General features: G+C 38.7%; 2 protein-coding genes across 4 annotated transcripts; both read left to right on the forward strand.

The window, feature by feature from the left end:
* Positions 1-1,317: 1,317 nt before the first annotated feature.
* On the forward strand, positions 1,318-3,503 carry LOC135619625 (uncharacterized). Its single transcript, XM_065121811.1, has one exon. It carries the CDS (start codon positions 1,809-1,811, stop codon positions 3,393-3,395), a length of 1,587 nt encoding a protein of 528 aa, XP_064977883.1. The 5' UTR covers positions 1,318-1,808; the 3' UTR covers positions 3,396-3,503.
* A 2,510-nt stretch (positions 3,504-6,013) lies between these two features.
* Positions 6,014-10,973, forward strand: LOC103995445 (UDP-glucuronic acid decarboxylase 6). 3 transcript variants are annotated; one of them, XM_009416040.3, is made up of 13 exons: positions 6,014-6,214; positions 6,619-6,736; positions 7,075-7,161; positions 7,495-7,582; positions 8,380-8,471; positions 8,652-8,716; positions 8,811-8,899; positions 9,524-9,601; positions 9,740-9,833; positions 9,963-10,029; positions 10,115-10,178; positions 10,319-10,359; positions 10,532-10,973. In XM_009416040.3, exons 2-13 carry the CDS (start codon positions 6,647-6,649, stop codon positions 10,721-10,723), a joined length of 1,047 nt encoding a protein of 348 aa, XP_009414315.2. In that variant the 5' UTR covers positions 6,014-6,214; positions 6,619-6,646; the 3' UTR covers positions 10,724-10,973. The 3 variants fall into 3 exon arrangements, with proteins under 3 accessions (XP_009414315.2, XP_009414316.2, XP_009414317.2); XM_009416041.3 differs by lacking the exon at positions 6,014-6,214 and adding an exon at positions 6,280-6,419; XM_009416042.3 differs by lacking the exon at positions 6,014-6,214 and adding an exon at positions 6,483-6,503.
* Positions 10,974-13,465: the final 2,492 nt, after the last annotated feature.

The raw sequence follows: 13,465 nt of genomic DNA on the forward strand, positions 1-13,465 counted from the left end.
AAGACATCAATTTATGGAAGTCATTTTCTTGCCAATGTAAACTATTCTTTATTTTTTTGGGGAATTTAGTTCTTACTGGATTCAGATATTCTTGACATAAATTGAGGTAGAATTGATTCTCTGACTTCCTCCCTATTTGACTTACTTGAAATTACTATATAATTGCACATTTGATAAGATAACCCACTTGGGAATATCTAAATGTAGAATCATGACATATTTGTTTCAGTCAACTTATCTTTTCCCTCTCAAACTTAAATGATCTCATCATCATTCTATCTAGTCATTTTTTTCCCCTGATATACCCAAAAGTCATATTTGCACAATTTGATCCACAAGACTTAGCTCAATTCAAGACACCAACTTGCGCACACATATATTTATAAGTAATTTTTTAGGAGTAAATTTCTAAGAAAATATTTATATTTTAAATATTTCTCAATTAGTACCCATAATTTTATTTTTTTTCTAATAGTATCCCTAATTAAAAAATATCTGAAGTATTCTAATATATATATATATATATATATATATATATATATATATATATATATTACAGTGACCTATTATAGTATTTTAGTTTGTTATAATGTTTTAACCATGACAACCAAAGAGGTACAATGTCACTTTCAGTATCTTTCAATAGAGTTCATAGTGTTTTCGACACCTCAATAATTACTATAAATATTATTAAAAATATTATAAATGAGTTAAATAAAAATACTATAACAGTTGAAAACTAATTAGAAAAAGATGTTTTTTTAAAAAAGATATTTTAAGTTTTTAAAATAGGGATACTGATTAGAAAAAAATTAAAAAAAAACGGGGTACCCTTTGAAAAATACTCAAAATATAAATATTTTTTTTTAATTATATATACTATGATCGATTATTTGTTATCTAAAATGAATGAAAATTGGAATTTGATAGTGAACCAAATCTAATAATTTATTTATCGAATCAAATGTGAATCAATTGACTGAGATCAGAATAATACTCGTTGAAAATTCTTCTCTAATTTATTAAAAGAAAGATAAGCTTGTCTTTTTTGTCAACCTTTCCTTGTTGACCATGGAATCGAAATGAACTCGATCGATCACACACGCAGATGAAAGACAAAAAAAGTCCAATCACAACTCACCACAAAAAGAGAAAAAGAAAAAGAAAAAGAAATTTTAAGCAACACAAATTAAACCATAATTCGCCACACAAAAAAAATAGAAAAAGAGGATTGCCGTTACCGTCAACTAACGTCGATACCGGGTCTCATTCGGTGGAGGCTGCGACCGCTGCGCCGGTTTCTTAAACGGCCCCGTCACCGTTTCGTGCTCCTCCCTCTCACCGTGTCCGTTATTCCTCGCCGACCCACTCCACGGATGGCGGCTGCGACCCCTGCGGAAGCCTCGAGGCTTGACTTATTTCCCCACGTCTCGAACGCTCTCCTTCTCTTTTGAGCTCCATAAGGTAATCGTCTAAGGGAGATCTCTCCAACCCCTTCGTTCCCAGCGTCAGAACGAGGGTTTTATTCGCTGCGGCCCCTTTTCCTCCCTCCTCTTTGGTTCGCCCCTTCGCCTCTCTTGTTTCTGGTGGGAGAAATTGTTTGGAGTGTGGATCTTTTGGAGGCAAAGGCAAAGAATTTGATTCGGTTTGTTAAGGGATTTGGAGAAATGTGAGGCTTTCTTTATGGGGTGCTTGTATTGGGTATTGTGGATCTCGATCCCCACCACCAAATAGGTAGGATCGGAAGAGGCGAGGAGGTGATCAAGCAGAACAAGGAAGAGACGGAGAGGGACGAGCGAGATCACGGCATGGGTGAGTCCATCCTCACCACCCTGTCCATGGAGAACCACCACCACCACCCCCCCCAACCCTCCACCCTCCTCTCCATGGACCCCGCCGGCCCGCCGGCGGTGGCCGTCTCCGCCCACAATGACTGCGACCACGAGCTCTCCATCATCCAGCAGCGCCGGGAGACCGTCCTCTCCGGTGCGCCCGACATCAATCTCCCGCTCTTGGTCGACCAGTCCCCTCCGCAGCAGCCTTGGGACCATGACCCCATGGACGTATTGGAAGTCGGCCTCGGCCCCCAGATCTACGACCATGATGCCGTCCTCCACCTCCCCAAGGCAGGCGGGTGCGTCGGTGGCGCCGCAGGGGCCCGTAAATGCGCCAAGCGAGGGGACAGCATATGGGGCGCGTGGTTCTTCTTCAATTTCTATTTCAAGCCTGCCCTTGTGGAGAAATCCAAGAGCAAGATCATCCGCGACCCGAATGGTGTCTCAGGCTTCGACAAGTCCGACCTGCGTCTCGATGTGTTCCTTGTCCAGCACGACATGGAGAACATGTACATGTGGGTCTTCAAGGAGCGGCCGGAGAACGCCCTGGGAAAGATGCAGCTGCGGAGCTACATGAACGGGCACTCACGCCAAGGGGAGCCCCAGTTCCCCTTCAGTGTTGATAAGGGCTTTATGCGATCTCATCGGATGCAGAGGAAGCAATACAGGGGGCTGTCCAACCCACAGTGCGTCCACGGGATCGAAATAGTGAGGTCACCGAACCTCTCGGTGGTTGCAGAGGCCGATCGGAAGAAGTGGATGGAGCTCACCGGCAGGGATCTGAGCTTCTTGATCCCACCAGAGGCCTGTGATTTTGAGTCATGGAGGAATCTTCCGAGCACAGATTTTGAGCTCGAGAGACCTCCACCACCTCTGAAGAGCGCATCACATCCCAATTCGAGGAAATTGCTCAATGGTTCAGGTCTTAATCTTTCAACACAGCCATCAAATCACGCAGGTGGAGATTGTATGGATCTTTCTCCGGTGTACAACAAACGCAGAAAGGATTTCTTTTCCCATGGGGCGAACGAGGATAGTTGTATGTCCGGCAATCCTTATTCAGATAGACCTCAAGATATGGAAGTTCATCCAGCCGAGCCATCCTGGGTGAATGAGTTTACTGGTGTAATGAGACACGCATGTGGGCCGGTGACTGCTGCAAAGACAATATATGAGGACGAAGAAGGGTACTTGATCATGGTGAGCTTGCCTTTCTCTGATCAGCAGCGGGTGAAGGTGTCCTGGAAAAACACTCTCACACATGGAATAGTAAAGATATCATGTGTCAGTACTGCCCGGATGCCTTATGTAAAGCGACACGATAGAACATTCAGGCTCACGGATCCTTCCCCGGAGCATTGCCCTCCAGGAGAATTTGTAAGAGAAATACCACTAGCTACACGAATTCCTGAAGATGCAAAGCTGGAAGCTTACTATGATGAGTCTGGAACTGTTTTAGAGATAATGGTACCTAAACATAGCGCTGGACCTGAAGAACACGAGGTACGGGTATGTAGGCGCCCTCCTCATCTAGGTGCCAATGAGCTTATGTTGACATAATAGGCAGTAATTTAGTATGTATTGGTTGGTTTCCATGGTTAATTTTCCATTGTTTACTAACTCTGTATCATAAAAAGGAAATTATGAAATGAAAGTTTATCTTTGTCATGTGAACTTCTCTTGCAAATTTGTTTTACTAACTTGGTGTTTTGCCTTCTCAAGTTTATTTTGACATTGGAATTGAGTTAAGAGTTACAAAATTCTCTCTCTCTCTCTCTTATAGGCATAACCATTTGTCTTTATGGCTCATCTGTGAATTGGCACCTCAGTCCCAGTATGTAACTCTTTTGGATTAACAAGCAAAAGAATATTTTAGTATATACCTTCAAATGGTACAACTTGTTGAGATCACTTTACATTAGATATTTTTTTCTCATAATTTGTACATATAATTTTGTATGCTGTGTTCAAATAGATGGGCCTTCTGCATTCATTTTTGCAAGTCATGACACTTCATGAATTTGTACTCTATGTTGGATAGATTTCTTAAGCTAAGCATGAGCTCCGAAGTCAACCTTGATTACCCCATAAAAGGACTTCATAAGTCACCCTTCATGTAATCAGCTTCTTACTTTTTGCTAATCATCCCACCTGTACTTCCATCTCTTAGTAGCAGCATTGCTGGATGACATAGATCTTATACTTGATCATGTGGAAATTATTCATTATAGTACAGAAACATGTTGAAGTATGCTTCTTAGATTTAAAGATGGGGCCTTCGCAATGTGTTTATGGAGGAAACAAGTGGTGGAAACCTTGTTCACTGTGAAGTCCCTTCTTCTAGCATGCATAGGTTGATCAGTACAAATTTGTAGTGTTGTTGAACACAGTTGTGGTATGGAAATCCATTTTGAGTGCAAAATTTGCGAAGAAGAGAAACTAGAGGATATGACATAAGAAGAAGAGAGGAGAGGAAAAATAGAAGAGGAGAGAAAGTTGAAGGGAAAAAAAAAAGGAAAAGAAGAAAAAGGAAGAAAATAGAAGCGAGAGAAAGGAAAAAGAGGAGAAGAGAAAGAAAGTTGAAGGAAAAGAAGAAAAAGGAAGGCAGCAAACAAAGAAGAGAGAGAGGGAGAGAGGAAAAGAAAGAGGAATGTCTCTCTCACCTTCTACTTTCGTTTCTTATTCTTGTGATTGCGTTTCATTCAATAAAATGCATACATGTTGTTGATACCTGATTAAAAATCATTTATGATATGCATGTTTTGATTTTCTGGTATAGGCTGAGTTAAATTGTATGATCAATTTATGATTATATTATAATTCGAGGCATTGCAGCATATGATTGTAATCATCGAAAATGATAGATGGGTTGATGAGTGAAATGAAATCTGGTCGTATATATTAAATTTGTAAACTTACTATCTCATTTGAGTATATTTCTAATCATGAAATAGGAAGTTAGAGTTGGAAAGCAGGATTAATTATATCTCTTATAGTTAGTTATCTTTAGTATTTTGATTTTTATAATTTTAAAAATTATATTGATATTTTTATAATTACAGAGGTAAAATATTTAATCTCATTTCTTTTCGTACCATCGGTTTTACTGTTAAAAAGATAGATACAAAAATAATTTTATTATTTTTATCATTCAAAAAATATTAATTTCATAGATGGATCGTTATCTTGTGAAAGTTTTGTTATACCTATCCAACGACATAATTCTTATCTCCTATATTATCCTCTTGTTTAGTTATCCTGATTTCATCTTGCCAGTAATGTTACTATTGGTTGATTTCACCTTATCTCCTACATAGGTAAGTTTTTATAAAAATTATCTTTTTAAGAATAATAAAACTATATATTTTAACGATATTTATGTACGTAAAAATAGACGTGATATATTTTATTGAGAGGAGAAATAAGATTAAATATTTTATTTTTATAAGGATAGAAAAGTCAAAACGGTTAGGAGTTCGTGGACGGAAGCAAACGTGGCAGCCATGCAAGGTCGTCTCAGCTTCCACGTCTGCTGACGAAGAGAGGTTGTGGATCGCTGTCCAGGCCAGACAGGATCCGCGTTCTTCTTGGGACCTGGGTCCGCATTAAGAGGAGGCAAAGATGGTATGTGGAAGTGGGCCTCGGTGGAGGAAAGCTGAACCCTGTTTGAGGACAGGGAGTCAAATCCTGACTCCGTAGTTGATCAAATCGGGCCTTGCTTACCCAAGACTAATTGGTTCGGGCTGAACCGAACTCGAGTGAACCCGATCGAGCGATGCGATCAATCTCCATGCTGACGCGCACGATCAGGCTCGCATCTACTCCTTCAAATTGACCGCTTGGTAAATGTGGAGCCCATGTGGGCCCCGCCCCCACTATGGGATCCACCGACCCCTCGAAATGCGGTGCACCAACCGATGGACCGATACCTTTTACTCACCGCCTTCGTTACCGGGCTGTTTATTTGCTACGCAGCATAGGGTCACGCTGGATTTAGTTTGCTATTATTTTTATTTGCCTTGCCGTTTTAACTGGAAAAGGGTAACCCGAAGTATCAACAAGCCCGCACGGCATCAATCACGAAACAGGAAAAAGTAGGTTTTCCATTGGTCAGAATTCGCTGGCCCACAAACTATACCAATAAGGAAGTGCCATTACCACATCTGATGACTAGGCCGCTTCGTTGAGTCGGTGACTCTTCTCGGCCATTTCATACGACGGAGCGCCAGCTCAGTTTCGGCTTATTTTGCCGATCCCACTACTCGTTATATACGAAGCCCATCTCACGCTCCGCTCTCCGATCTCCGACCTCGAGCGGCTTCATCTTGATCGATCTCTGACCTCGACTAGTCTCGTTTCCTTGACTCGATTCGTACAAGGTACTTCTTCTCGATATCAAAATGACCGGATCTTTTAATTGCTGGGCCGATGGTTTCGAGATCTAGATTTGTGATCCCGGATCCGGTGGCGCTTCGCTCTCGTCAACTTTGCTTATATTCGAAGAATCGATTCTTTGCTTCCAACTGAGTTCCTCTTTTACTGCATCAGTCTTTGATTTGGTGATCTTCGTTCTTTTACAACTACGTAAAGATCCCTCTGATCCAAACTGTTTCTTCACCGCTTAGCTTGTTGGTCGAATTGAAAGGAGAAGATTAGGGATTTTTTGCTGTAATTTTCGATTAACGTTCGAATCTATGATTCAAATGTGTTACGATTTACTAAGTTTTGCTAAGATTGTGTGTGAGATCTTGGGGTACTGAGGATTTTTAACCAAATGGTGCAGATCGGTGCTCTCTGGCGAGATCCGAGCAATGGCGAAGGAGACTGCCAATGGCGAGCAGCATACCATCACGAGGCCGCCTCCGACTCCTTCGCCACTCCGGTTTTCCAAATTTTTTCAGGTGAAAGACTGATGTGTATTTTCATGTTTGTGATCATATGGATCCTGCTACCAGAGCTGTGGCTTCTTTCAGTTCATCATCATGTACAGCATATACAGGACTTGGAACTAGTAAAATGTCCGGGTTTGGTAGAAGAGCTACATTTCTTTTCAGTCCACTATCATGGACTGGTGCACATTGTTCAGATCTAGTGATGTACATGAAAAGTCATTATTGCTTATAGTTCAGATCTACTCGTGATCTTTGAATTCTACAATCATTTCATCTCTGTTTCAGAAATTTGTTTGTGGATGTTGTCTGCTTATCATGCTTTTGCTGAAACCTTGTTTTCATTGCAGCCCAATCTGCGAATTCTGGTTACTGGAGGGGCAGGATTCATTGGATCCCATCTTGTTGACAAGTTGATGGAAAATGAGAAGAATGAGGTATGAATCAGAGGATGTGATTATGTTGTACATCTAATTATCATTTCTTCATGAAGTTGATTTTTCAATAAAATGTTACCCACAATGTGTGTGTGTGTGTATAAATAAATAAATATATATATATATATATATATATATATATATATATATATATATATATATATATGTATGTATGTATGTATGTATGTATATGTATATGTATGTATATATATGTATATGTATATGTACATGTATTCATATTAAATAAAACAGATATATCGACCATATGAATTAATGTTCATAGCTGACAAATAAGTTTCAAGTTATGTGTTCCCTTATATCTGAATTCTCCAGGTTATTGTTGTGGATAACTACTTCACTGGCTCCAAAGACAACCTTAAAAAATGGATTGGGCATCCAAGATTTGAGCTTATTAGACATGGTATCTTCTTTACAATTATCTATGAATGTGTCAGTTATTAATTTCTGTCACTGTTTTATGTCTATGTTGGATTAAAATCTTCAGTTTCTCTTGATGGAAACTTCAAGGATGATGTACATGATACGACACCTTTAGATTCACCTTTTTCCATTGCACTTGAATATTAGACTGGGTTATTGATTTTTAAAATACTATACTACAATAGGACAGTGTTGCGTGATAAAGATTGATTTACCTAATATTTCAACTTAGTTGTTTTTGGTAGTGTTATAAACTCATCACATTTTTGTTCTGATTTTGTACACATAGTAGTTGATAACAAATAGCAAGAAGTGAACATTTGATCTATAAACTTTAATGGTTTAAATATGTATTTTTTTATTTCTTTGGTCTAATAAATACATAAAGATTAGAGAGACTGACATTGTCAGATGATCTATAAAGTGTTGTCTTAGAACATTGCAGTTCAAGGATCTAAGCTTGATAGGAACTTGAAATAAACAAAATTTTGGGAGAAAATTATTGATCAATTAGTATGTTTTAGCATCTCTTGGTGGAAAAACTATCTCCAAGTCTATGGGGGAGAACCTCAACATCATGTTACTGTGCAAAACACTCTGATTAGTCACCTCCTTATAAGATTTGTTTATCCTTAATCTTCATAAAAAATATTAAGTAAGCTTTTGTTAATCATGTTCTTCACCTGGTTTAACTATAGCTGATACTATCTTTGACATGTTATCTTCATGTGCTATTCATATGTTTATTATTTGCCTCTGTGCTTCACTTGTTTCCAGATGTTACGGAGAAATTGTTGGTCGAGGTTGATCAGATCTATCATCTTGCTTGCCCAGCTTCTCCCATTTTTTACAAGTACAACCCTGTTAAGGTTTGTATCATTACCATGGAATGGGAGGAAAGCTGCTTTTGAGGACTGAGGACAGAACCTCCTCATAGCGCTTGTTTTACCATAGCTTACATGATTATTGTATCAGTTTGATTGCTTGTCTATTCATATGTCATACATACTGAACTTTAAGTGATAACATCAGCATTTGATATTTACCAGACAATAAAGACAAATGTTATTGGCACCTTAAACATGTTGGGGCTTGCCAAAAGGGTTGGAGCAAGGTGGATTTATGCTGTTCGTTATTTCTTTTTCGATGTCATGCTCTTTGTCTGTGATGACATGTTTTAGTTATCCATGTATCTTTTTATCTTACAGGATCTTGTTGACATCAACCTCAGAGGTATATGGTGATCCTCTGGAGCATCCTCAGAAGGAAGAGTATTGGGGCAATGTTAACCCAATAGGTGTGCCATACACATCTATGGATTTTCTGATCTGATTTCTACTCTATATGCTTCTATTTATCATCTTTATTTTGTCTGTTTGTCTCCTACAGCAATCATATGCATTACATTCTCCTCTTACACTTGGATTATCCACCAATTTGCTCAAATGAGCATTTGTTTCAGTCAGACTTCTGACACGTTTTAGTGTATCTCAATTCCCAAATATAACTTTGCAACTTGTAGTGGATAAATGCCAGAATAAACTTGATATGTGGGGCACACTTGGACTCCCTAACTTAAGTCCATTATAATTTTCATATAATTATTTTAACATATGAATTGGCCTTGGTTGTTTCTAATTTGCATATTGAATTGGAACATACATAATACACATGTATAGTGGTGTTTCTCATATGTGAATTATCATGTGTAGGAGCCGTTGAGCAAACTGTGGTTAAGCATTGTCCTGTACCCTTTGCTTCCATGCTTAAAATAGTACTTTTAACTTCATTTTTCCATGTAGTGTTACTGTATTCTAGCTGTTAAAAGCACTAGAACACGAGTATAGATAAGAGTCCATTTGAGTTATCGATCATTGCAATTGTGTTATAATTGTTATAATTCCTGGCTTTTTTCCCACAGGAGTCAGGAGTTGCTATGACGAGGGGAAACGTGTGGCAGAGACTTTGATGTTTGATTATCACAGGCAGCACGGCATAGGTATGCCAAATGTAACTTCTTTTTTTTTACTGGGAGGAGGGGGTTGTTCATTAGACAGGCTAAATAGTGATCCGGTTGAAATAATCCTGGTACTTTCGCTAAAGTATTTTACCTTCTTTTGATGTATCCTCTTGTCAGAAATTCGAATCGCTAGAATCTTCAATACATATGGACCACGCATGAACATTGATGATGGCCGTGTAGTTAGTAACTTCATCGCTCAAGCAATTCGGTATTATGCTTGCATTCTTGATGTTTGTTATGCATTCTTTTGAATCAATATATAGTCACTTTTCAGTGTCATTGATTGTCTCGTCTTTAATCATCATTTTGCTAATTCCTTCTGCTCTGTTGCCAACAGAGGTGAGCCACTAACGGTTCAATCACCAGGAACACAAACTCGAAGCTTCTGTTATGTTTCTGACATGGTACACATCCTATGTTTAGAATTCATCACCGAAATATTGATCACAACCTGGTTGTTTGATTATATAATTTTTTAAAAAACTGAAGGTTGACGGACTTATCCGGCTGATGGAAGGAGAGCACACCGGTCCTATTAACATAGGGAACCCAGGTAACTCTTAAATTTCCTTTGTTCTATTTCGCATGGTGTTTTAGTCTCCTAATGGAAGCAGCAGTCTGGGGCTTGTTGGTACTAGAGAGTGTGGTATGATGTTTAATTTCCTGTGTCTAATTGCATTGTATATGCTGCAGGTGAATTTACGATGATGGAGCTGGCCGAGGCCGTCAAGGAGGTCAGTAACATTCTTGAAAATGCCAATAGCATGGATCAATAGTTCCATAAAGCCTGCTATCATCCCTGCAGTGACTTTGCCATGACCACTTGCAGAAATTCCTAATCTTGATGTTGCTCGACAGTGTTTCTATCTCGAACTGTTATCTCATCCCATTTGATTTATTTATCAGCTGATCGACCCAGCAGTGCCTGTGAAGATTGTGGAGAACACACCTGATGACCCCCGACAGAGGAAGCCAAACATCACAAAGGCCAAGGAACTACTTGGATGGGAGCCTAAGATTACTCTTCGTGAAGGCCTACCGCTTATGGAGGATGACTTCCGGCAGCGGCTGGGTGTACCAAAGAAGCATATCAATTAGTCCCAAGTCTATTTCCAAAGAAGCTGCATCTCCACGGCATTTGTGCATCTTATCGTAATAAGCCAATCTGTCGTGTCTATCTAATTACTTGGTAAATATCAAGAACGGTTGAAATACTTATAGTACCTTCAAAGACAAAAATGAACCAAGTATATGATGAATGTTCATGCAAGTATGTATCGAGAACAGTTACACTGATGTATTTCTTTGGTTATTTCTGCCTTCCTAAGAAGCTAATCTGTTTGATGCATGGCATGGGTATTGAACCTCTTTAGTACCCATGAATTTTATATACAGGCTGATGAGGGCTAATTATATATTATCTCTTATAATTAATTATTTTTATGATCCTTATAATCAACGATGGCGTGAGGAAAAATGAAATTAAATATTTTATTTTATAAGTATACAAAAGAAATATTAAAGATAATTAATTATATAAACTAATATGTAATTAGCCCTTCTAATCCTAGTCTATGGAGTCGTGTTGTACTAGATCAACATTTCTAGAGTTGAGTAGCATTTGGTCCATGTTTGTGTTAGTGAAAGCTAATCCAGCGGAAGGCTGACCGATGGATCCTTCCACGAGAAAGCCACCGTTCGGCATAGGTTTCTTCACTGATGTCAGATTAAGACATCCATTCATTTGGTCTTGAAATAGTTACATGTGGATTTCATGATCAACGCAAGGACCAGAGGAGATCAAATTCAAGGTACTTAGGCTACACGTCATGACATACCTAAGGCTTGCAATTGAATCACCAAATTAAAATCTCTGTTCAAAGTAAATAGTGTAAGTCTCCATGTAAAAGTCTCTCATTTGAGCCTGCAGGTTTAGCCATAATAGTTATTTGACAGGCTCTGTTAGGTTCAGTTTATTCTCACTTCTAGGTCCACCATAACTTGTTAGCTTCCAGATTGATGTAACATAAGTAATAGCTTCAAGAAGGCTTCCCATAATCAAATCAATCCATTTCTTTGCTAGATGACGCACAAAAGTCAAACTGTCGAGTGTGGGAATGGCATGCTGACGACAAGGAAAGTCAAGATTCATGAACCCTCCAAACCTATGAAAAGAAGAAATACGAGACTTGCTTTGAAGGGAAGAGTTCGAATAAGCAAAATATTTGGTAGAGGGGCCCCTTCTAATCTTAGAGGTCAACGGTAGATGGTCTCCAGCTTAAGAAGGGGTAACAGGTAATTTGACACTTGTGAATCAGGACCCCCTTCGAGAGAAGCAAGCAAAGAGTGGCATAAAAAAACATCTACATTAAAAATTAGAAAGAGACATCAACTAGAGACACTTCTAAAAGCTATAAAAAGGATAGCAGTCTTTTTCCGAGTATAAGATTCAGGCTATGCAGTAAGATACATGGACAAAATGTTGATTGTTGGAGCTTCATTTGATCTTTGCTTGGGAATTGAAAAAGGCTAGCCAGAAGAATACTTTTCAAGTTAAAGAACAAATAACTGTTAACTTCTACCTTCATGATACATTCTAAGCCCAGCACAGATATACCTTAGATGTGAACCAATCAAGTTAAACTTAGATGCTAATTAAGCAGAAGCAGACTAAACCTGTAAACATGCCTAAAGATCAGGAAAATGTAATAAATCGCATGCTCCAAAAGAAAAAGATACCACAAAAAAATGTCAAACTGATAGCCCACACTTGTATTCCTCCAAATGATGTTTTGAATCACTCAGAAGATAGCTAAGGTTGAAGGGTTAATCGTTTCATTCACTGAAACAACTCAATCTTTTATTAACTCCCTCGTTTATCACACTCATGCATGCATGGTCGCATAAATGTAATAGTTATTCAAGACTGCAAAGCCACAGTTGGCTGCAGAACAAGTTCTCAATTATAAACCATGTCACAAACAAGCATAATGCACAATCATTATTAGAATATATCCCTTCTAGTGTCAACCCATTAAAGGCTTCATTTGTTATATCTGATCCAGTAAAGAGCAGACAAGATCCAGTGGCTATCAATTAACTGGTCCTACAACACCACCCTTCAGCATTAAGATACCAGCTCTACCCTTGAAGGTGAACTCTAATTTGAGTCTTTGACCACAGCAACCAGTTTGGTGGACCAAGATAAACAAAATAGATAAATATAGAGAGTTATAAAGACAGAGACAAGACTGCACATAATTGATACAAACACAAGACAAAGAAATGAACAACTTCAGATGAGGAAGACCAACAACAGATAAAATGCTTAAACCTTCAGAACCAGATAGAATGGTTGATTTTCCACCAAAAAAGAAAAAATGTTATCCTGACCAGTTGATGTAACTCACTCAATTCCATTTCTTCTCCAACTCAGGATCAGTCCATTGTAAAATACAATAGGAGCAAAATCTATCGAAACTCTTGAAGTACAAAATGTAAAATATGAAGGTGAAAGGCATAGTGATGCAAAGAGCTGGTGAACAGAAGGATTCATGAACCTATCAACTCTTTCTCATTACAAACTAATAATGGGCCACATGACAAGAAAACTGCAAGCCTCAAATGGAGAGGAAAACTTAGGTCATGTATCGAAGTCTTTGAAATGGATAAGCCAAGCCCATTCCGTGGGGCAATTTAGCTTGTTAGGAAAAGAGATGAGCTCGAAGAAACCATTGTCGCCGTCATCCCACTAATAAGCGTCCTACAGTCAGAATAAGGACACAAGGCATCCGAAACATTGTAGTACAATGGATGAATGGAAATGCTCAACTGCGGATC

The sequence above is a fragment of the Musa acuminata genome, chromosome BXJ2-8 (assembly GCF_036884655.1).
Source record: "Musa acuminata AAA Group cultivar baxijiao chromosome BXJ2-8, Cavendish_Baxijiao_AAA, whole genome shotgun sequence".
Taxonomy (NCBI): Eukaryota; Viridiplantae; Streptophyta; class Magnoliopsida; order Zingiberales; family Musaceae; genus Musa; species Musa acuminata.